The sequence below is a fragment of the Lynx rufus genome, unplaced genomic scaffold (assembly GCF_022079265.1).
Source record: "Lynx rufus isolate CCGP_SWC_20201006 ecotype Redwood Valley unplaced genomic scaffold, mLynRuf1.p SCAF_7, whole genome shotgun sequence".
NCBI lineage: Eukaryota > Metazoa > Chordata > Mammalia > Carnivora > Felidae > Lynx > Lynx rufus.
This window is the reverse complement of record NW_025814889.1, coordinates 37,078,057-37,103,193: the sequence shown is the minus strand read 5'-3', so window position 1 is coordinate 37,103,193 and position 25,137 is coordinate 37,078,057. Positions and strand designations below refer to the sequence as shown.

The 25,137-nt window shown below is 40.9% G+C and overlaps 1 protein-coding gene across 1 annotated transcript in view; it reads left to right on the top strand.

The window, feature by feature from the left end:
* The window catches only part of B4GALNT3 (beta-1,4-N-acetyl-galactosaminyltransferase 3), a 140,298-nt gene extending 121,109 nt beyond the window's left edge, over positions 1-19,189 (top strand). Inside the window, exon 20 of the mRNA XM_047067250.1 lies at positions 18,955-19,189. Within this exon, the coding sequence (XP_046923206.1) occupies positions 18,955-19,189 (235 nt within the window). The remainder of the gene's footprint in view (positions 1-18,954) is intronic.
* Positions 19,190-25,137: the final 5,948 nt, after the last annotated feature.

The window sequence follows — 25,137 nt, the reverse complement described above, 5'->3', positions numbered from 1 at the left end:
AGAGGTGTTTGAAGTGAACCCAATAGAAAAATAGAGAATAAGAACAAACAAGACACTGAAGAAGCAAGGCTGTAGAGTGCGTGTGCGTCCCCTATTACACTGGCGCCAAAAATTTGATTGACTGATAATATCCAATGTTGGTGACAATGTGGATAAACAAGCATTTTGATACACTTGGTAGGAATGTAAATGTAAGTTACTACCAAATGTACCAAAATCACTGCAATCTTTTCTGAAGTACAATTTGGCAATTATTTATTAAGAGTTAAAATATCGTCATCCGTTTACCTAATAAGTGCACTTCTGAGAATTTCTCTCACAGAAAATGTTCTCCAGAGTACATTTCATCCACACAATGAAATACTATGTATGTCTTGAAAAGGAATGAGTTAGATCTTTATGCATAGATATGGCAAGACTTAGTGGAGGAAAAAGTCATTATGAGTATGATTATGATCCTATATTGATAAAAATTAAAAAATTCAGAGGTCTATTTTAGATTACTACACATTTGTATAAGCATAGGAAAAAATGTATGGAAGGAATTTATATCATGATAAGGACTTTTCCTTTCTAAATTATCTATTTTCCCAATTTGAATTAAAAAAAATAAAACTTTTTTAAAGTAGTCTCTACACCTAACGTGAGGCTCAAACTCACAAACCCAAGACCAAGGGTCAGATGCTCTACCGACTGAGCCAGCCAGGCAACCCCTCAATTTGGACTTTTGACAACCAAAATGTCATTTTTTTTATAATAAAAAAAACATAATTAAAGATAAAATTAAATATAGATAATATATTTAGATATATAGGGGCACCTGACTGGCTCAGTTGGTAGAGTGCACAACTCAGGGTTGTGAGTTAGAGCACCACGTTGGGTGTAGAGATAACTTAAAAATAAAATTTTACTGGGGCGCCTGGGTGGCGCAGTCGGTTAAGCGTCCGACTTCAGCCAGGTCACGATCTCGCGGTCCATGAGTTCGAGCCCCGCGTCGGGCTCTGGGCTGATGGCTCAGAGCCTGGAGCCTGTTTCCGATTCTGTGTCTCCCTCTCTCTCTGCCCCTCCCCCGTTCATGCTCTGTCTCTCTCTGTCCCAAAAATAAATAAACGTTGAAAAAAAAAATAAAATTTTACAAAAGTATTTAGATATAAAAAGATAAAATTAATTAAAGGAGGCATTCTCTGTTTTTGGTGGAGTAGCAACCCCTGTGCATTCATAGTGTGGAATATCTTGCCCTCAGTAGAGCTGCCCCAATAGGATTCAGTCTGAGGACAACTTTCCAGGAACCCGGCTCCTGTGTAAAGTGAGGGCACCATTGGCAATCTGCTACACGGATCTATTTGCCCATTACAACAGTCTACCGGGGCCACTGCAACAGGGCATTTGGAAGCCTGTCAGGGGCCACAGTCCTCTCTGACTGATGCTCACTGCTGAGCATAACCTGGGACAATACCTCTTCCAAGCAGGTGACGAATAGTGCATTAGGATCAAGATTACAGGGAAGCGGTGAGAAAAAAAGGTCGTGAGTGATGCCTCTTTTCAAAATAGTGTGATGGGCTCCAGTCATTAGGGTCCCTCACCTTCCTGGGTTTTTGTGAACCAACAGTGAAGGCGGTTTCAGGTTCTGCAGGCTGGTGGAGCCCCAGCTCTCAGCAAGGCTCCAGCGGCACTGTGCCCAGCTCTCAACCCCAGCAGCGGCAGCGTGACCCCTCACCTCCTACCTGCTGACAGCACTGTCCTGGGGCAAAAATAGTCCTGTCACACTCACAGTGCCCAGCCCCGCACGCGTCAGCAGTCTGGGGCTGCTGACTCTGGGGAGGCAAGAACCTTTCTTGCTGTCAGTCATCACTGCTGAGGAAGACCCCCTCCACACTTGGTCAGAAGGCTGGGGGCAATTCTGATTGCAGAAGGCTCTGGAACGGCAGCATTATCGGAGCTCCATAGAGCTGGTCTTAAACCAGAGGCCTCTTGGCTGAGCCTGGAGTCCCTGGAGGGACGGTGTCTGCTGTGGACAGACGTCACCAAGGGAGCAGCTGGGCGTCACCAGGCTGGCTTCTTTCCCCAGTCCCTCGGGCGTCTTATCTTATCATCGAGCAGCAGGGCTGGGGGCGCTGCCGGGCTTTGTGAGAGCCGCCTCTGGAGGCCAAGGCTATTTCTCCCGAGGTATTTCTCTGGGATGAGAGGGCAGGGTCTGGGCCTCATGGTAACAGAAGAGCCTTCCAAAAGACTGAAATGGCCGGCGGCAGGTGTAGTATGTGAAATAACTTGTCAATTTAGAGCAAAGAGACCCTCTTTCTTGTCAAGTCTTCCCCTTGCCCCTCCTGCTCTGCCATCGCTCCGACTGTTGCTTAAATCTAAAGGCCAGGCCATAGTCAAACATGTGTCTTGTCTACATTCTTGGTGAACTTTCCATTCATCTGCAACGGATACAAATGTGGATTTTGAAATCAGAGAGGGGTCAAATCTGGTTTTCGTACATGCTAGCCGGGGGACCTCGGACAAACTGAGTTCTCTGAGCCTTGGTTTCCTCAAGCACAGAATAGATAGTCCTTACCTCACTGTGTCACTGGGAAGATGAAAAGAGGTCATACATATGAAATAACGCAGTGCCTGTAAATAACACAAGGGGATACTATCACCCCTGGAGGTATTCAGAGGTGAGTTTTTAATGTTTCCCCCCTCCACATTTCTAGAAACCCTATCTTGTTATTTTGTTCATCTTTCAACTTTACTTTGATAGTCTCTGTTCCTTTTTCATTCTTTTGATCTTTTAAGCACATCAAGAATTCTAAGTCTTTGGAATTCAGAGTATATTTTACTCTTACTGCACATCTCAATTCATGTATTAAATTTTCAAAGGTTAAAGAGAAATGTAGTCTCCTCAATGCAATAAAGTCGTGCTTAAAGGTGAACTATCTTACCTGCGTTAGTATTTAAAATTTTTTTAAGTTTATTTATTTATTTTGAGAGAGAGAGTATGGGAGGGGCAGAGAAAGACAGAGAGAGAGAGAATCCCAAGCAGGCTCTGCACCATCAGCACAGATCCTGATGTGGGGCTTGAAACACGAACTGTGAGATCATGACCTGAGCTGAAACCAAGTCAGACACTTAACCAACTGAGCTACCCAGGTGCTCCTACCTGCTTTAGTATTTAAACTTAAATTCATTAAAATCACGTAAAATTAGGGGCACCTGGGTGGCTTAGTCTGTTGAGCGTCCGATTTTGGCTCAGGTTATAGTCTCACAGTATGTGAGTTCGAGTCCTGTGTCGTGTTCTGTGCTGACGGCTCAGAGCCTGGAGCCGGCTCCAGATTCTGTGTTGTCCTCTCTCTCTGCCCCTCCCCTGCCAGCACTCTGTCTCTTTCTCAAAAATACAATAAAAACATTTAAAAAATTAAAAAATAAAAAAAATTATGTAAAATTGAAACAATCCACTGCCCATCAACTGGTAAATGGATAAATACAATGTGGTGTATCCCTTCAATGAAATACTACTCAAAAATAAAAAGGAGTGAAGTATTGACACACTACAGCATGAATGAACCTCAAAAACGTTATGTTAAGTGAAAGAAACCAGATACAAAAGACTGTAGGTTGTGTGATTCTATTTATATGAAATGTTCAGAATAGGCAAATCTATTAAGACAGAAAGATTGCCTGACATGGGTGGTAATGGAAATTGATTGCAATTGGGCATGAGGAAATTCTTGAGGGTGATGAAAATGTTAAATAAATTTTAAAATTCAGTTCCTCAGTTACATTAGCCACATTGTGAGTTGCTTAACAGTCACATGTGGCTAGTGGTTACCATATTAGATAAGGCAGTTCTAAATATTATAATTCATAAGCCTAATGATTACATACTGAGCTCTGTACCTTATGAAACTCTTATCTTTATTTTTTAATCAAAGTGCAATAAAACTGAATTTTTTTTAATTTTATTGTTTTGGTTTTTTTTTTACTTTTGATAGAGAGAGAGAGAGAGAGAGAGAGAGGAAGACACAGAATCCAAAGCAGACTCCAAGCTCTGACCTGTCAGCACAGAGGCCAGTGCAGGGCTCAAACCCATGGACTGTGAGATCATGACCTGAGCCAAAGTCAGATGCTTAACTGATTGAGCCAGCCAGGCACCCCTAAAACTGAATATTAAAGCTTAAAGGTCTAAAGACTTGAATGTTTAAAAATATACTTTCAATACACTTTTTAAAAAAACGTTTATTTTGAGAAAAAGAGAGAGAAGGCATGTGAGAGGGGGAGGGGCAGGGAGAAGAAAAGAGAGAATCCTAAGTAGGCTATGCACCGCCAGCACAGAGCCTGACACAAGGCTCAATCAATCCCATGAACCATGAGATCATGACTTAGGCTGAAATCAAGAGTCAGACACCCTACTGACTGAGCCATCCAGGTACCCCCCCAATACATTTTTATATTCCAAATAATAAATTAAAAATTCAAGTAGGGGTGCCTGGATGGCTCAGTTGGTTAAGCGTCCGACTTTGGCTCAGGTCATGATCTCACGGTTTGTGAGTTCAAGCCCCACGTCAGGCTCTGTGCTGACAACTCAGAGTCTGGAACCTGCTTCAAATTCTGTGTCTCCTTCTCTCTCTGCCCCTCCCCTGCTTTTGTTCTGTCTCTTTCTGTCTCTCAAAAATAAATAAATGTAAAAAAAAATTTTTTTTAATTCAAGTATACAATAATCAAGATTGCATAGTACTTGCATAAGGATAGACAATTTTCTTCAATAGAAAAGAGTTGAGAATCCAGAAATAAATGCTCATATGTATGATCAATAGATTTTAACAAGGATGCCAAGATAATTCAATGAGGAAAGAATAATCTTTTCAGCAAATAACACAGGGACAGCTGGATATTTGTATGTAAAAGGATGAAGTTGGACCCTGATTTTACACCATATACAAAAATTAACTCAAAATGGGAAACAAAGGGGATCCTGGCTGGCTCAGTAGGTAGAGTGTGCAACACATTTTTTTTTTTTTTTAGAGTGTGCAACTCTTGATCTTGGGGTCATGAGTTTGAGTCTCACATTGGTATAGAGATTACTAAAATAAATAAAAACATAATAAATAAATGTTAAATAAATAAATTTAAAAAACAAACAAACGCCTCAATATGTATCATACACCTAAACTAAGAAACTAAAACTGTAAAACACTTAGAAGAAAGTATAGGAGTAAATCTTCATGACCTTGGGTTAGGCAATGGATTTTTAGATACAACACCAAAAACATAAGTGATAAAAGAAAAAATAAATTAACTTCATCAACATTAAAAACTTTTGTGTTTCAGGATATCTGGGTGGTTCAGTCAGTTAAGCATCCGACTTTGTCTTAGGTCATGAGCTTAAGTTCATGAGTTTGATCTTGAGTTCATGAGTTTGAGCCCCGTGTCAAGCTCTGTGACAACAGCTCAGAGCCTGGAGTCTACTTTGGATTCTGTGTGTGTGTCTCTCTCTCTGCCCCTTCCTGCTTGTGCTCTGTTTCTCTCTCAAAAATAAACATTTAGAGGAAAAAAAAAAACTTTTATGTTTCAAATAACACCATCAAGAAAGTGAGAAAAAAAAAAACTCACAGAATGAGAGAACATGATTTGCAAATCATGTATCTCATAAGCAGTTAGTATCTAGAACATATAAAGGACTCATACAAGTCAATAAGGCCAACTAATCCAATTAAAAATGGCCATTTTCTGAAAGAGCTACATGAACGGCCAAAGTACACATGAGAACACGCTCAACATAATCGTCATCATTAGTTATCATTGCAAATAAATGACATATGATTTCACATCTGCTAGAATGGCTACATCAAAAACAAATAAAAAAGCAACCATTGATGAGGATATGAAGAAACTAGAACTCTCATTGCTGGTGGGGATGTAAAATGGTGCAACCACTTTAGAAAACAGCTTGGCCGTTCTTCAAAAGGTTACACATAGAGTTACCATATGATCTAACAATTCCATTCCCAAATACTACCCAAGAGAAAGGAAAACATATGTCCACACAAAAAGTTGTACATGAATGTTCATAGCAGCATTGTATTCATAATAACCATGGCAGAAATAACCCAAATGTCCATCAGTCAAGGAACATATAAATCAACTGTAGTATGTCCATACAATGGAATGTTATTCAGCCATTAAAAGGAATGGAGTACTGATACATGGGTAACATGGTGAACCTTGAAAACATTTGCTAAGTGGAAGAAGCCAGATACAAAAGGCCACCTATTATATAATTCCATTTATATGAAGTGTCTAGAATAAGTAAATCTATGGCAGTAGAAAGTTGAGTAGTAGTTGCCAGGGACTAGGAGAAGGGAGAAATGAGACGTATTGTTAATAGGTACAGGGTTTCTTTTTCTTTCTCTTTTTTTAAGTTTGTTTATTTAAGTAATCTCTACACCCAAGTGGGGCTGGAATCATGACCTTGAGATCAAGAGTCACATGCTCTTTCATTTGAGCCAATCAGTTGCCCCCAGGGTTTCTTCGAAAAGTGATGAAAATGTTCTGAAGTCAGGTGGTGGTGATGCTTGTACAATTCTCTAAATATATTAAAATTTAACTGAACTGTACACTTTTTCTTTCTTTCTCTCTCCCTTTCTCTCTTTCTTTCTTTCTTTCTTTTCTTCTTATAATGAATTCTGGTTTAATAAGTGGCTATTTTCAGAAAATTCCTAAGAACATAAAACAAGCATCCATAAGTATGAATATCTGGGGATTACAGAAGGTCTTATTGAACTATACACTTTAAACAGGTGAATATGATGGTAGGTATATATTCCAAAAAAGCTGTTTTTTAAAAAATCATTTACAGATTTCATAGTTCATGATGGGAATCAAAACATATTATAGAAGGTAGTCAAAGCTGTGTTAAAGGTAAATGCTGTCACTATAAAACATGATGAAAATAAACTCAGATTTATCTCAGAAAAGTTATGAAAAGAACAATAAAACACTTCTAAGGAAAATAGAAAGAACAAAATTAAGATGATTCCAGAAATTTGTGAGTCACAAAGCCAAATAGCAGTAGACTTAGTAAATAAGTCTCCGGGATTTTTTTTTTTAATTTTTAAAAATTTTAAAAAATGTTTACTTATTTATTTTGAGAGAGATTGAGTTCAAAGAAGGGACTGGAAGAGAGAGAGGGAGAGAGAGAATCCCAAGCAGGTTCCATTCTGTCAGCACAGAGCCTGACTCTGGGTTTGATCTCATGAACCATCATATCATGACCTGAGCCGAAATCAAGAATCAGGAGCCCCAATTTTTTTAAAAAGGAAAGTATAATAAACCACTCTCTATAAATGTAATCCAGAAAAAAACAAAAAGTAGCAGGGGAGGAGATTTTTAAAATGGAAAAAATTAGAAATCTGAACATCTTAAATATATCAACTCTTCTTGAATTAACTTGTTAGGTTAACCAACTTGATGCAATAATTCTATTGTTTATTTGACAAAATGTTAAGGCACGATTGCTAATAAAACAAGAACAAATTGGGAAGACTTACCCTACAAAACAACATCTATTAAATAAACAGATCAGTCAACTTTGAAACAGACCTTAGAATAATTAAGAATGTAATGTTAAGGAATATTAAGGAAATATCACAAATTTGTCAGGAAAAGGAAACATTATTTATCAAATAAATTTCAAATAACATAAATAATTAAAGATAAAAAAGAAACAATAAAGCCAGAAGACAAGATAGTGATCCTGTAATGGGGAAGGATTTTCCAAACATAAAAACAGTGACAGAAATTACAAAGGAAAAGATTAACAGAAATCACAATGTTAAACTTCAGCCATGTGAAAAACTTCTTAAAATTAAAAGGTACATCACAGAAATTACAAATTTATATCCTGAGCAAAGACACACACTTAACGCCTATTAAGTATATTTATGACCTCAGTTTTCTAAAGTAAAACAAAATGCCTTTAAATACACATGGAAAAAACCAGAATGCTAAACACCAAAATGTTAGTGTTACGGGTTGTCAGCTTATGAATCCTGTTTGGTTCTACTCCTTGTGTGACTTTGGGCAAGTCAGTTAATCTCTCTGTGCCTCAAGTCCCTCACACATAAAATGAAAATAACAATAGTGTCTTCCTGACAGAGTCGTTGTGAGGACAGAATGAGTTGATACGTGCAAAATGCTTACGACAGGGACTGGCGCACAGCCAGCACTCAATAAATATTAGTATTGCTCTTATTATCATATGCTTTCTTACATACAGTTGGGTTTTTGGAGCTTCCATTTTGTTGATCCAGGATGTTAAGGATTGTAACACATTGTCTGCCACTGACAGACTTAAAGGTTATAAGGAATGGACAAGTGAAAATAGGTCCAACAACTCAAAGAATAAAGATAATGCAGGGGCACCAGGGTGGCTTGGTTGGTTAAACGTCTGACTTCAGCTCAAGTCATAATCTCATGGTTCACAGGTTTGAGTCCCAAGTTGGGCTCTGTACTGACAGCTCAGAGCCTGGAGCCTTCTTCGGATTCTGTGTCTCCCTCTCTCTCTGCCCCTCCCCCACTCATACTCTGTCTCTCTCTCTCAAAAATAAATTAAAATTTTTTTTAAATAGAGATAATGCATATTATTCATATTACATAAAGCCAAGGAGATATTACACACATGTGATGAAGAAGTCGCAAAAAGAATGTAACCTGAGACAAAATAGGCCAAGTAAAATTCTTACTTCTCTTGCCATTGACCAAAAGATTTCATGGAGGAGATAGGATCTTAGCAGCCACAGAAGAGAATTTATTAGTTATAATTACCATTAACAGCATTAAGAAATGTCATGGGAACCTGTATCTCTGAAAGTAGAGCTAACTCTGAATGGAAGGTGTGGATGGGTTGGGGTGTCATCAGTTTGGGAGGAATGTTGGACTGTTAAGGGCCATAGTGCCCAAAGGCCTTTGCTTTGTTATACCCCTCTAGTATACTGTTGAGCCTTTCTAGTATAAGGGACCTTCTGTTATCACCAATAGGGTTTTTCTTTGTAACTCTGAGCTCTTGTGTAGGTGAGAGTTCCCCTCCAGAGATAAATTATATATATATGTGTGTGTGCGTGTGCGTGTGTGTGTGTTTATGCATATAAACACATTTCACAAACGTCTGCAGGTAAGCTTTCCGCAGAGAACTGAGCTTGTTAAAGGATGTGGAGATAGCTGCTGGCATATAGAATCTAGGCACTGACATTATGTATGAGCCCATAGCTGTTTGTTCCAGGTGTGTGTAGATATGTACAGGTAGTACATATGACCTGTTTCTAGAATGCCCAGGGATGATTCCAGACTTGGCTACATTACGGTGCTTTCACTCATTTTCCCCCAGGCATCCAGGGGGTGAGTGCCAGAACCTACATTTACAACTGCATTCTGGTGCCCCCTTCCTACTCTTCCTCTCCACAGAGAGGAAACTGGTAGTGGATTCCAGAGAGAGGCTGAGATGGCTGCCTGAGCTTGCCCGTGATAACCAGACAAGGCTGTACTGAGAGTGTGAATGGTGTAGACCTGGCCACAGGCCACCTTCAAAGAAGGAGCTCACTAATGACTCAGTCTGGGCTTGTAAGAAATGAAGAAAAAGGGAGGAAGATGTTTAAAATATGGTAATCTTAACAAATCTAAAAGACAACTGACAGAATGGGAAAAGATATTTGCAAATGACATACCAGGTAAAGGGTTAGTATCCAAAATCTATAAAGAACTTATCAAACTCAACACCCAAAAAACAAGTACTCCAGTGAAGAAATGGGCAGAAGACATGAACAGACACTTTTCAAAAGAAGACATCCTGATGGTGTTAACCATGAAAAGATGAAAAGATGCTTAACATCACTCATCAGCAGGGAAATACAAATTAAAAACCACAATGAGATACTATCTCATACCTGTCAGAATGGCTAAAATTAACAGATGTTGGTGAGGATCAGAGAAAGGAGAACACTTTTGCATTGATGGTGGGATGCAAAATGGTATAGCCACTCTGGAAAACAGTGTGGAGTTTCCTCAAAAAATTAAAAATAGAACTACCCTATGACCTAGCAATTGCACTACTAGGAATTTATCCAAAGGATAAAAAAATGCTGATTTAAAGGGGCACATGCACCCCAATGTTTATAGCAGTGCTATTGACAATAGCCAAATTATGGCAAGAGCCCAAATGTCCATCAACTGATGAATGGATAAAGAAGATGTGGTTTACATACACAATGGAATACTACTTGGCAAGGTAAAAGAACGAAATCTTGCCATTTGCAGCAACATGGATGAAACTGGAGGGTATTATGCTAAGCGAAATAAGTCAGTCAGAGAAAGACAGATATCATAATTTCACTCATATGTGGAATTTGAGAAACTCAACAGATGAATGTAGAGAAAGGGAAAGAAAAATAAGATAAAAAAAGATAGGGAGGAAAACCATAAGAAACTCTTAAATACAGAGAACAAACTGAGGATTCCTGGAAGGGTATTGGGTGGGGGGATGGGCTTAATGGGTGATGGGCATTAGGAGGGCAATTGCTGGGTGTTATATGTAAGTGATGAATCACTAAATTCTATTCCTGAAACCATTATTACACTGTATGCTAAGTAACTTGGATTTAAATAAAATTGGGAAAAAAATAAAAAATAAAATCTGGTAATCAACTAAATCTAAGTATCTAATTGGAGTCATTCAAGGTACTCCTAATGTACACCAAATTGTTATTAGCAATTATCTCTGGACAATAAAATTAAGGGAAATTTAAAATCTTTTTAAATATATATTTCTACAATGTTTGTTTTGACAAGAATGTATTCCTTTTATAAGTAGAAAAAGAGAAATATTAAAATAAATAGATAAAACCCAAATTTAAAAATTATTTCCTTTCTAGGTAATTTGTCAGCAGGTCTCAAAAACCTTAAAAATTTGCTTACTATTTGAAGTAGTGTTTCCATTTTAGAAATTTATTTTAGGAAAATAATCAGAAATGTGTGCAAAGATTTAGCTTTAATAATATTGATGGGGGTGAGGTGCCTGGGTGGCTCAGTCAATTAAGACACCAACTTTTGATTTCAGTTCAGGTCACAATCTCACAGTTTGTGAGTTTGAGCCCCGCATCAGGCTCTGTGCTGACACACACAGAGCCTGCTTGGGATTCTCTCTCTCCCTCTCTGCCCCTCCTCTACTCATGTACTCTCTCTCTCTCAAAGAAAATAAAAACACTAAAAATAAAAGAGTATTCATGGGGGCGCCTAGGTGGCTCAATTGATTAAGCCCCTGACTCTTGATTTGGGCTCAGTCATGATCCGTTTGTGGATCAAGCCCTGAATCGGACTCCATGCTGACAGCCCAGAACCTATTTGGGATTCTGTCTCTCTCCTCTCTCTCTCTGCCCCTCCCCTGCTCACATGCGCATGCAAGCTCTCTTTCTCTCACTCTCAAAATAAATAAACTGAAAAAAAAAAAGAATTGGCTTAAAAAAATAGTATTCATGATGATATTCACTTGATAATTAAAAAATAAAAAAAGAATATTCACGACGGTACTATTTATAATAGTGAGAACCAGATACGACTAACAATAGAGGGTTGGTTGAAGACTTATGGTATAATCATACTGTGGGATGTTATTTTAGTTTAGTTTTAGTTTAATTAATTAATTAATTTTTTAAATGTTTATTTATTTTTGAGAGAGAGAGAGAGAGAGAGCATGAGCAGTTGAGGAACAAACAGGGGGAAAGAGAGAATCCCAAGCAGGATCTACACTGTCAGTGCAAGAGCCTAACTCAGGGCTTGATCCCACAAGCCATGAGATCATGACCTGAACTGAAATCAAGAGTTGGATGTTTAATCAACTGAGCCACCTAGGTGCCCCTTATTTATTTGTTTTTAAGTAATCTCTACACCCAATGGGGCGCTCGAACTTATGACCCCGAGATCAAGAGTCACATGCTCCCTCTGACTGAGCCAGCCAGGTACCCCAATATTTTAAATGCTAGGTACTTTACAAAAGATAAAAAATAAATAAATGCTAGTTACTTTAAGTGCTATTATAAAAGTGTTATGATGACAGATACTTAGAGTAGAATACAAAGTAGGAACTAAATGTGTATATTCCATGACAACTACATACATAAAACAAAAGACTGGGAGACTCTACATGAAAATGTTAACTGTGGTTATTTCTGAAGGGTCAGATTACAGGCTTATTTTGATTTTGTGTTGCCTTTATGATATGTTCAAAGATGCTATAATAAACATATATTACATTGTAGTCATATTGTTAAATAAAACTTTTTTTTTTAAGTTTATTTATTTTGAGAGAGAGAGAGGCAGAAAGAGAGAGAGATGTGGGGCTTGATCTTACGAATTGTGAGATCATGACCTGAGCTGAAATCAAGAGTTGCAAGTTTAACCAACTGAGCTGCCCGGGCACCTGGTAAAATAAGCCTTTTAATATTTAAAAAATTCTGGCAGCTCTTCCTGCTCACAGGTCCTGTCCCCGTGCTGTAATAAGATCACCTTTTTTGCACACACACACACACACACACACTCACACACACACAATTCTATTCAGTGAGAGATGAGAATAACAAAGCTGAATCCTAGAAATTTAGGGGGGCTCATAGCCCACAAGAATAAGTAGGTGTCCCAGACATAATGGCAAACTATTCACTGAGAAGCAGGGCTAGGCTTCTTGAGATCTCTAACCCTCACAAGGTTCAGTTCCACAAAGTGAGGATTATTAGCCCCATTTACAGATGAATAAACGGGCTCAGAGAGGTGAAGAGACACATCAAGATCCTACAGCATGTTCTTCACTTTGCTGGCATTTGGGCCAGACTTGCCTCAGCAGGGTTGGGCACTAGGAGTGCTCAGTACCCTCAGAGAGTGGAAACTCAGAGGCCCTCATGGCCCTGCCCGTGGGCTTGCCTGCTGCCTCTCGTCAGCGAGGTCAACAGGGTCAGACTTGCACCCCAGCACACCTGAGTGGGGACTCACATTCCTCCCTAGATGTCCCCCACTGACTTGCTGGTGACAGTGATCGCATTGCCGGTCTCTGAACACAGGATACCTCCAATGCCAAGGCTTGCACACCTCAGGCATTGGCCTCCCTCTTCTGCCCTGATGTTCAGCAGTCCTCTTCTGCCTGGCTTCTGAATCTGGGGGAATGTGCCCAGAAGCAAACTGGTCCTGAGATTTACATCCACTTCTTTGCTCCCCCAACCTCCTGAGCAGCTGGGAGGGGGGTGGGGATCTTGGCTGCCACCAAGCTCCAACACCTCAGGTCTGAATTTCTCAGAGTGAGTCTTGGGAGGTCCTTTCGAACTGGGTCCTCTAAGAGACATGCAATGGAGGTCGCCAAAGCTAGGGGGAAATGGAGCTAGAATCTTCAAAAATGGGTCGAGTGGAGAAATGGTTTGAAATTGGATCGATGCAGCAGCACTGTTGTTTGGCGTCTTTTCTTTTTTTCCCCCATTTCTGCTAGTGTTGTTCTACTATTTATGTAATTCAAGAAACCCAACCGCGACGGCTCAAAGAAGAAAAAAGATAACGTAGACATTTCCCTGAATCCCTCAACAGTGAAACATCCCCAATTCCTCTGTCATTGGAGATTTAGGACGGACTAGTTTGAGTCCACACTGACCTAAAGGCTTGTTTATTCAGCTCTCTCCTCTCTGTTATTTGTTCACCATTGATTGCATTTGCAGAATCTGGCAGAGTAGCACGTAGTGAGTACTCTGGAAATATTTGTTGAATAAATGAACCAACTGGGTTTATATCCTCATTCAGAACACATGCTGAGGCTTTCAAAAAGGGAGGAGCTTTTTGTACTATTTGCTATTAATAAAAGGAGATAGCTTTTTAAAAATAAAAGAAACTTTTCTGTGGAGTAAGAGTGTCAAGTTAAGCACAGTTGATTAATTTGTCTGACTCAATAAACACCATTTTTAGGTACATCCCCTAAGGAAGCCAATAGCGAGCCCTTAAATCACCATTAGTTTGAGAACAAATGTGTCACCTCAGATTTGAGCTCATGTGTTAATAATTGAGGAGCACTGTGCATAAGATAAGCTGAAGACCCTCCACATTCAAGAGTGGTGGCACTGGGACTTGCAGTTAGACCAGGTGGGTTGACCCCAGAAATTCCTTTATAACAGCTTTATTGAGAAATAACTCACATACCATACAATTCACCTACCTAAAATGTCTAATTCAGGGGCTTTTAGTATATTCACAGAGTTGTGCAGCCATCACCATAATCAATTTTATTTTATTTTTTTAATGTTTATTTATTTGTTTTGAGACAGAGAGAGCACATGCGTGCATGCAAGCAGGGGAGGGGCAGAGAGAGAGAGGGAGAGAGAGAATCCAAAGCAGGCTCTGCACTGTCAGCGCAGAGCCCAATGCAGGGCTTGATCTCATGAACCATGAGATCTCACGGACCATGGGATCGTGACCTGAGCTGAAATCAAGACTCATAGGCTTAACCAACTGAGCCACCCAGGTGTCCCATCACAGTCAATTTTAGAATAGTTTTATCACCCTGAAAAAAACCTCCTTCCCCATTTCCTCCCTATCTCCTGGACTCCATCCTAGGCAACCACTGATCTATTTTCTCTCTGTGTAGATTTCCTTATTCTTGATATTTTATGTAAATGGAAGCATTTGTGACTTTGTGACGTTGTGACTTTTGTTAAGCATAACGTTTTCAAAATTCATTCATGTTGTAGCATGTATCAGTACTTCATTTATTTTTATCATTAAATAAAATTCCATTGTATGGATATACCACATTTTATTTATCCATCTTCAGCAGATGACCATTTGAATTGTTTCTGCTTTTTGGCTATCATGAATGATGTTGCTTTTGAACATTCATTCATTATGTGAATATATACACCTAAGAGGGGAATTGCTGGATCATGTGGTCTATGTTTAACTTTTTTTTTAATTATTAAAAATTTTTGTTTTTTATTTTTTATTTTTATTTATTTTTTTTTTAAACGTTTATTTATTTTTGAGACAGAGAGAGACAGAGCATGAACGGGGGAGGGTCAGAGAGAGAGAGGGAGACACAGAATCTGAAACAGGCTCCAGGCTCTGAGCTGTCAGCACAGAGCCTGATGCGGGGCTTGAACTCACAAACCATGAGATCATGACCTGAGCCGAAGTCGGATGCTTAACCAACTGAGCCACCCAGGCGCCCCTGTTTTTTATTTTTGAGAGAGAGAGGTAATGCGAGCAGGGGAGGGAGGTGGAGAGAGAGAAGAGAATCTCAAGCAGGCTCCATGTCCAGTTGCAAAGTCCCATGTAGGGTTCAATCCCTTTACCTCAAGATCACAACCTGAGCCAAAATTAAGAGTCCATCACCAATCAACTGAGTCACCCAGGCTCCCCTACATTTAACTTTTTGAGGAACTGCAAACTGTTTTCCAAAGTGGCTGCACCATTTTACATTCCCATCAGTACAACGTGAAGTTCCAATTTCTCTACATCCTTAGTAACATTTGTTATCATCTGTCTTTGTGATAATAGCCTCCTAGAGAGTATCAAGCGGTATCTCATTGTAGTTTTGAAATTGCATTTCCCTGATGGCTAATGATGTTGAAAATCTTTTCATGTGCTTATTGGCCATTTGTAAATCTTCTTTGGAAAAATGTTATTTAGGTCCTTTGCCCATTTCAAAATTGGATTATTTGCCTTATTACTATAGATTGTAAAAGTTCTTTGTATATTCTGGATCTAAGTCCCTTATCAGATATATGATTTGAAAATATTTTCTCTCTTATGTAGGTTTTCTTTGCATTTTCTTGATGGTGTCATTTGGAACACAAAAGTTTTTAATTTTCATGAGTCCAATTTATTTTTTCCTTTGTTACTTGTGCTTTTGATGTTATATATAAGAAGTCTTTGCCTCATGAAGATTCACTCTTATATTTTCTTCTAAAGTGTAAAATTTTTAGCTCTTACGTGTAGGTCTATGATCCATTTTGTGTTAATTTGTGTGTGTGATGTGAGGTAGGGGTTTAACTTCATTCTTTGTGTGTGGATCTCCACATGTCTTGGCACCACCTGCTGAAATGACTATTCTTTCCCCCACTGAATTGTCTTGGCATTCTTACCAAAGATCAATTGATTACACATCAGAAGGTTTATTTATGGACTCTCAATTCTATTTCATTGATCTGTATGTCTGTCCTTATGCCAAAATCACACTTGATAACATGTTACTGTAGCTTGGCAGTAAGTTTTAAAATTGGGATATATAAGTCCTCTAAACCTGTTCTTTTTCAAGATTGTTTTGGCTATTCTGGGTGCCTTGAAATTCCATACTTTTTGAATCAATTCTGTGAAGAAGTCAGGATTTTGAAAGGGATTTTTTAAAGTATAAACTGCAAGGACAAAGAGAATGGGAGAAGGAAGTAGAATAAGGAGGGGTAAATGATTTGGCCAAGTAGTAGAAGCTGTGGCCTGATGTCTGCAGAAAGGAACCAATCATGGGGCATGAGCAATTCAGGAAAGCACTGGGTTTGGAAACCCAGGGTACCAAGGAATGTGGGAATGAAGGGCAGAGCTGAGATGGGGAATGAGCTGAAAGTCTATTTGCAGAGCAGTCCAGCCCTCCAGATTTTCCCCAACACCCTCTCAAAGCCTAGTGATAGCTCCTCCTCAAGGCAAGAGATTAGACTGTTTTTTTCTAGAGCAGTGCTGTTAAATTTGGTTCATGAACTGGTTTAGGCCCATAAACTTTGTTACTGGCCCTAATATGATAAGTACAGAAAGTAAGAGTGTTTAGAGTTTTTATAGAAATTTGAAATTGCCTCAACATTTAAGTGTGTTCTCAGTGGATTCTTCTTTCTGAACAGGATGTAGACCAGTTTGGATGTTTGAACTCCTATTGTGAGTCATGTGTGGTAAGAGATATGTACTAGCCATGTGCGTTAGAACTACATGTGGGTCCCTGACAGATAAGAAATTTAAAAACTGGTCCTTCACCACAGACAGCTTGAGAAGCTTACTCCAGAGGCTGACAGACTCAGTGGTATGTATAGTTAGGAGAGGGTTGAGGTACCTGTTTAAAAAGCTACATTCTCAACAGTGGAATATCCGGCCTTCCTCCCACACTCATTCAACAAAATTGGCAGTTAGGCTTATACCCTCCCCCAACACCTATCCTCAGACAGGAGTCTCGAAGATTCTTATCAGAAAAGACTTAATGGCCCAGAGAGACTTTTAAACACTGACATTTAGAAGTCCCCTCAGAGAAAAAGCTGCTTGACACCTTATCTCAATATCTCTACAGTAAAATTCCTCAATGGACAAGCCATTCCTGTGCACATAAAGCTTAAAATAAATTCTAAAAGGTTTGTTTTGTTTTTTTTGAATAGGCTTTATACTAATGTGGCTCAGAATTTAAAAGACTCAAAAGGTACAATGAAGAGGGCTTCATTAGTTTCTTCTTAGTTCCTCTTCCGGTAAACTGTTTAGTGCCTCCCTCTTTAAAGTGTTTTTTGTTTTGGTTTGTTTGTTTGTTTGTTTTGTTTTGTTTTGTTTTTTAGAGAGAGAGAGCATGAGCAGGGGAGAGAGGCAGAGGAAGAGAGAGAGAATCTCAAGCAGTCTCCATGCTCAGTGTGGAGCCTGACACAGGGCTCACTTCCATGACCCCGGGAACATGACCTGAGTTGAAATCAAGGGTCAACTGACTGAGCCATCCAGGCGCCCCTGCCTCACTCTTTAATAGAAACAGAAAGTCTACATGAAAGACAGAGACCAAAATAAAGAAATAAGAAAAGAGAAAAGAATGTAGAGAGAAGAAAAGTTCAAAAAAGGACAAGAATAATGTTGCTGGAGACAGAAGAGAGGCTACTACACCCATGAAATAAGAATAGTAGCCTATTAGAAAAAGGAATATTCAGAGAACAGCAAAAGAGAACTCTGAGAAATTAAAAATAGAAATATTTAAAATTCAACTAGCAAAGTTAGAAAAAGTAGTTTGTAAAATCTTACAGAAAGTAAAGCAAAGAGATAAAGAGATGGAAAATTAGATACAGAAGATAAGAAGATCAAGAGATCAGGTCAGAAGATCCAACATCCTAATAACAGGAGCTCCAGATGGACTGAACAAAAAAAAGAGAGGGGAAGAAATAAGTGAATAACCAGAAGAAATTTTTTTTTTTCTACAACAGAAGGATGTAAGTTTCCAGGTCAAAAAGACTCATTAAGTGCCCAGTATAATGAATGAGGAAAGAACCATCCCAAGGCACATCATTGTGAACTTTCAGAATGCTAGGGGTCAGAGAGAAGAATCTAAAACCTTTCAGAATGAGGGGCTTCTGGGTGGCTCAGTCAGTTAAGCATCCGACTTCAGCTCAGGTCATGATCTCATGGCTTGTGGGTTCGAGCCCCACCTCAGGCTAGTCAGCTCAGATCCTGCTTCCGATTCTGTGTGTCCCTCTCTCTCTGCCTTTCCCCCACTTGCACTCCATCTCTCTCTCTCTCTCTCTCTCTCTCAAAAATAAATGAACAAAAATCTATTTTTAATAAACAAAAATTTTTAACTTTCAGAATGAGATACAAAGGATAGAAAATTGAAATGGTATTGGATATTATAACAGCTACTCTGGAAGCTAGAATTCTATACTTTATTGAGTATAGAGACATTTTCAGGTTTTTTTTTCTAATTTTTTAAAAAGTTTATTTTTGAGAGAGAGGGAGAGAGTGAGGGGCGGGGAGGGGCAGAGAGAGAGAGGGAGACACAGAATCTGAAGCAGGCTCCAGGCTCTGAGCTGTCAGCACAGAGTCTGACGCAGGGCTCAAAGTCACGAACCTTGAGATCATGACCTGAGCTGAAGTTGGACGCTGAGCCGACTGAGCCACCCAGGCTCCCCTCAGTTATGTTAGTAAGTAAAATTTTATTTCCGTTGCTCACTTTCATAGGAAGTTACTGGAAGATATGCTCCACCATACCAAAGCAGTAAATCAAGGAAGCAGAGGACATGGAATCCACAGGACTATGGGTAGAGTTACCTTGGTCCTAACCAGAATGGAGGAGAAAGGAAGGAAGGAAGGGTGGAGGAAGAATGGAGCAATGAAATGCATGCAAGGAGAAAGAAGAGTCAAGAACCCAAGAGGGTCCTCTTTGGCTCCCACTCCTCTTGGGGTGCGTTTTTAATCCTGTACTTGGCTTTGTGAGACACCAATATCCTTGTAATAAATTCCTCTTGCTTAACTAGTTCACATTGGATTTCAGTCACTTGCAACCAAAAGACTCTTCCTGATATCTTTGCCACTCAAGGAATTAGAACCAGCAGCATCAATATCGCATGGGAGCTTGTGAGAAATGCAGAATCTCAGGTATCTCCCAGACCTACTCAACAGAATCGCCTTTGAACAGGATTCCCTATGCACATTAAAGTCTGAGAAGCACTGTCCTAGTATATCTACCTCGCAAAGTTGAGTACTGGGTATATTAAAGGGAATATGTATAGTAGGTACTCTGGAAGGTACTGATTATGAAGAAGAGGGAGAAGGAGAAGAGGAAGAAGGAGGAACTAGGAACACTTGAAAATGGCAATCTGAGTTCCCGGGTCCATAGTAAATGGTGGTTCTGAACCAAATTACAAAAACAGGCACATAACAGAAAAGGCAAAGCACATTTATACCAGGAAACAGGTTTCAACTCTACCCCAGGAACCTGTCAGGTTAGTCAGTCCAGGTGTCGATGTGGGGAAACCATGAAGAAAAGCTCCTTCTCAGGTGTGGCCGTTGGCTGTGAGTGAGTGACAGACGACTCAGCATCTGGAGGCCGTGGCGGGGGTGGGGGGGGGTGGGGGGGGTGGGGGAATGCTGAGCGGCCGCTGCCCTTTCTCAGCAGGGCAAGTGTTCCGCCTGAAGTAGGTCAGAAGGAAACATCCCCAGTGTACAGCGCTGAATTGCTTTTTCAGGCAGAAATCCGTGGCCCATAGGACTGGGGGTGGATGGGGAATGGGAAGGACAGGAGGTTGGGGGCCCACTGCGGGGGTAGGGGTAGGAAATCGCATCCCATTCTTGGCAGGAGCGAGATTGCCTCTCACACGGTTTTCCTGGCTCTGGTCCTTTGGCATTCAGCCACCGTCTTTGTGCTGGGGGTTCCAGTGACTTTCTAATGCTGAGCAAATCTGAATAAAGGCTGGGCTTTGGAAGATTTTAAGGGAAGGAGATGTGCTTGTAGAAAGCCAGTGTCCCATCTCAGCTGTCAATGTGCTGTGCATAGGAGATAATTATCCCAGGCCCAGACCGCCCCAGGAGTTATTGGTCATCGCTTTCCAATTGCCCACCAATTGTATGGCACTGAACTCAGCCCTGGAGAGTCTTTACCAGAGAAGCACCTCAGCCCTCAAAGAACTTATACAGTAGAGTCTCCAGTCCTTTAAAACATCTATGGGAATCTTACCTATTCAGGAAGAAAAAAACTCCACCATCATCAAATGGCTGTCTTTGTGAAGGCTGATTGTAGCCACCACCATAGCAGTAAAAGCCTAACTTACTTGAGAAGAGCAGCAAACAATAATGTACTTATTATGTGCCAGGCACTTTTCTAAGCTCTTCATGTATTTTTTTTAAGTCTACTTATTTATTTTGAGAGAGAGAGAGAGCGCGAGCATGCACGAGCAGGGGAGGGACAAAGAGAAAGGGAGAGAGAGAATCCTCTCTCCCCTCCTCTCACAGGAGCCTGTGTGCAGGCTCCACACTCAGCACAGATCCCAGCCCGAAGTGGGGCTTTATCTGAGCAGAAACGAAGAGTCAACCACTTAACTGACTGAGCCACCCAGGCACCCTTCCTTACATATTTTAACTCATTTAATCCTCACAACAACCTTGGGAGGTGAAATGTAATTTCAGTCCCCTTTGTACAGATGAGAAAGCTGAGGGATAAAGAGATTAAATGAGATCACATAGTCAATGGCAGAATTGGGATTCAAACCCAGGCATCCTGGCTCCAGAGACCCTGTTTTTTAACCATTCATTATATTTAAACTCCAGGCAGAGGGGGTCTGTAATAGCTCTCCTGCAAAGGAATCCCATCTCAGCCGTAAACAAGCTCTCTGATTTTAGCCAAATAACTCAGAGGCAATATGGTAGGGGGCAAGAGCAGAGGTGTCAGAGTTCAAAGATCTGGATTCTACTCCCGGTGCTGCCACTTCAAAAGAAGGATACTTTGGTTGATTGAATGTACAACACAAGACGTAACTGGCGCCTTCCGTGTTTGCTCTTTCCATCACTGTCCCTCACTGCGTTTCCTTACATGTAAGGTGGAACAGGTGGTTTCAGTGACTCGGTCTAGACAATATTCACTGAAGAGTTACTACACGCACAAAGCGCTATGCCAGACGCTGAAAGGCACAGAGACAAATGAAGTAGAGACCTGGCCTTTGCAAGGCTCACGGTCCAATTCTCTTTCATTTAATAAATCCTTTGGAGTTGAGCAAGGCCATTACCCCTGTTTTTAAAATGGGGGAGGGACACCTGGGTGGCTCAGTGGGTTAAGCATCCGACTTGATCTCAGTTCAGGTCATGATCTCTTGGTTCTTGGGATCGAGGCCCACGTGGGGCTCTGCACTGACAGCGTGGAACCTGCTTGGGATTCTCTCTCTCCCTCTCTCTGCCCCTCCCCTGCTTGCATGTGCATGCTCTCTCTCTCTGTCTCCAGATAAATAAATAAAATTTAAAAAAAATTAAAATGGGGAAAGTCATATTTAAACACTCAGTTCAGTTGTAGACAGAATGTGACCCTAGGTTGATTCTTAGCTCAGGGCTCTTTCTGCTTCCAACCCTCCCACTCCATCTTGACATCACTGTGACTAAAAGCTACAAAGTCCACTTTGAGTTCCTAACTTCCCACAGTCATTTTTGCACCTCCCTCCTGCCTTCCCCGTCCTGACAAGTGTATACACACACACACACACACACACACACACACACACACTCAGTGCTGGATCCTTGAAAAACGCAAGATCAATACTGTTGAGCAGCTAAAAATCAGCCCCCTCTGGCAGCCCTTCTTTCTCTTCTGGAGCCCAAAGTGCAGTGCTGAGAGGGTGAATGCACCGTCAGCAAAGCCACAGCTACCATATGCATCGTGACTCATTATCCTATCCGCTGACTTGGAACTGAAGCCTCTTGCCCCGTCAAGTAATTACGGGTGCACAGGAAGTCCTCAGCTAGAGATAAGGTCAGTCTGGTGGCTGAAAGGAAGGGGTCAGTGAGCACAACTTTCTGTTAGACACATTCTCTACTGCCATGGGCTCTTCTACAGCAGCCAGAACGGTGCCTTTCAAACAGTAGGTGCCCAACACAGCTTTCTTGGTGGATTAGCTGCTCTGAACTACTCCACCCAGCACAGCTGCAGGATGAGGTTGCTAGGCAGGAACATAATATGTGGGTCTAGTGCCTAAAGGAAATGATTTCAACTCCCTCTTGTTTAGCAGAGTTGAGTTATGCCCAGGAGAACCGCAGCTCTGAAGATGTGTATTCTTTAAAGAACTCTGTGTTATACAATTCACTTCTGCAATCTGTCCCAAGAACTTCCTTTTCTATCCCCTAAGTTAGGATAGGGGAAGAGGCACATCATCCCCATGCTTTCTCGAAGTGGTGTAAGAGCGTAGAGAACTTTAGACATTACTTAGGCTAAACTTGTTCTGGTCGCATCTTCCTTAGCATTTCCACATCCATGTTTCCACGCTTGCCATATCATTTCTTTAACAATAACCTCTTCCCAAGGCTAGAGTCAGAGAGATGAAAACTTCTGTGAGCTTCCAGGAACGAATGTCCCTATTGACTGCTATAGGAGGTCATCCCCCAATAGCTATTTGACCTTCTTACAGAGTGGTAGGATTTTTTTTTGTTTTATTTTTTTAATGTTTGTTTACTTTTGAGAGACAGAAAGAGAGACAGCATACACTGGGGAGGGGCAGAGAGAGAGGGAGACACAGAATCCAAAGCAGGCTCCAGGCTCTGAGCTGTCAGCACAGAGCCCAATGTGGGGCTTGAAGTTATGAACCATGAAATCGTGATCTGAGCCAAGTTGGACCTTTAATCAACTGAGCCACCCAGGCACCCTAGAGTGGTAGGGTTGTTTTTTTTTTTTAATGTTTGTTTGTTTGTTTATTTATTTATTTATTTATTTATAGAGAGTGTGTGTGTGTGTGTGTGAGAGAGAGAGAGAGAGAGACAGAGACAGAGACAGAGAGAAAGAGAGAGAGAGGGCAGGGGAGGGGCAGAGAGAGAAGGAGAGAGAGAATCCCAAGTAGGCTCTGTGCTGTCAGCACAGAGCCCCATGTGGGGCTCGATTCCATGAACCATGAGATCATGATCTGGGCCAAAATCAAGAATTGGATGCTTAACTGACTGAGCCACCCAGGCACCCCCAGAGTGGTAGGATTTTTGACTGGGTACATGACCACCTAACTAAAGTCAATATTTCTCAGTCTCTCTTACAGTATGTCCACATGATCAAGTTCTGGATAATAAGAAGTTAGAAGGAATAATAATGCACTTAAAAGGAAGGCCCATGCCGTCCCTATTCTCTTTTTCCCTAGTTGGACTGTGGAAGCTGCAGTGAGCCATCTTTAACCATGTGCATTGAACAAATATTCTAAGAGTATAGTAACAAGCTAGAAAGGCCTGGGCCTCTAATATTGAGGAGCCACCATAGTATGCCTGTACTGTATGCACTCAGACTGTTACCCAAAAGACAGAAATAAACTTCCCTCTTGTCTAAGCCCTTATTACTTTGGGTCTTGACAGAGCTACCAAACTTGTATTTTAACTAACACAACCCCCGTTGCGGTGCAACCCCTGTTGGGTGCTGAGATTCCCCAACTCTATTTACTTAGGAGTAGCCTAGCGAGTTTTATTTATGAGAGATTATCATGGTGGTCTATGAATGCGTGGCTCATCTGGTTGTGGCTGAGTGGACCAGGGGTAGGTATCCCATCCAAGCAGGGCCAATCAGATTCTCTCTCCCATAAATCTGCAAATGAGATTCACTATTGCTATCCAACCACCAATGATTACATGAACCAAGATACACAGGGAGAAAAAGAAATGAAAGGCCAGTCATCTCTGGAGAGGCAGAGCTGCCTGGATTGATACTGGTTTCCTGGTTTCTGATTCCAGGCCTTTGTAGGGCCTCCCTGATTATTCTTCCCATGGTTCCTAGAAGAGTCCCTGGCATCTTATAATAAATTCTCCCTTTTGGTCTTAGATACTTTAGGCTGATTTCTGTTACTTCTAGCCAAAAGTATCTAAGTGTCTTCTGAATCTCGTAAAGACCTGCGTATCCTTGCAAGCCAGGGGGCCCATGCCTCTGGGCCGACCCCCTGGCACACTGGATCCTTTCATCATTACAATAGAACGATCTAAGGTGAAGTAAATGGATGGATAGACTGATTGACTGATTGACTGGCTAGCAGGTCAATCCATGGATTTTCCAAGGGATGCTATGTAGGCCTCATGGAATCACAGAATTAGGGGTAAAAGGGGCCAAAACCATCAAGCAAAGTGTGGCCACCTCCCAGGCCATCAGGCTGGTGTGATTTTGGGGGGTGCTCTGACACACCAGGAATAGCTCCCACCTGCTGATGACCAAACTCCTCAGGACACCTATGTCAAACCTGTTGTTTCTGTGGCTCCTAACAGGAAAAATGCGAAATCATCCTTTTCTCCTTTTTTCTGGGTCATTCATTCTAATTCTGAATCTCATTGTGGATTTTAAGGAATAAACCACTTTTCTTCCATGAAAGGAGTAATGAGTATACCTCTACCGTGTATGAGGTGGCACTTTCCAGCTGTTATTTCATTTAAACCCTACAAGAACCCATTTTCCAGGAGAGGAGAGTGAGGTTGAGAAAGAACAGTCAACTTGCCCAGCTAGTAGGAATGGTAATGGGAAAGGAAGCTTGGCTGATCTGGCTTGAAACCCTGTGTCTTTTACACGATATCATACTGCCTCCTGAAGTTCCATCTTTTTCTATCCTTTTGGCCGTAACTTTCCAGCTTTCTCCATGGGCACCTGCTCAGCAAGGCTTGATTTCGGTCAGTCGGTGCTGGGCTGTGATCCCCAGGACCCAGCCGGGGAGG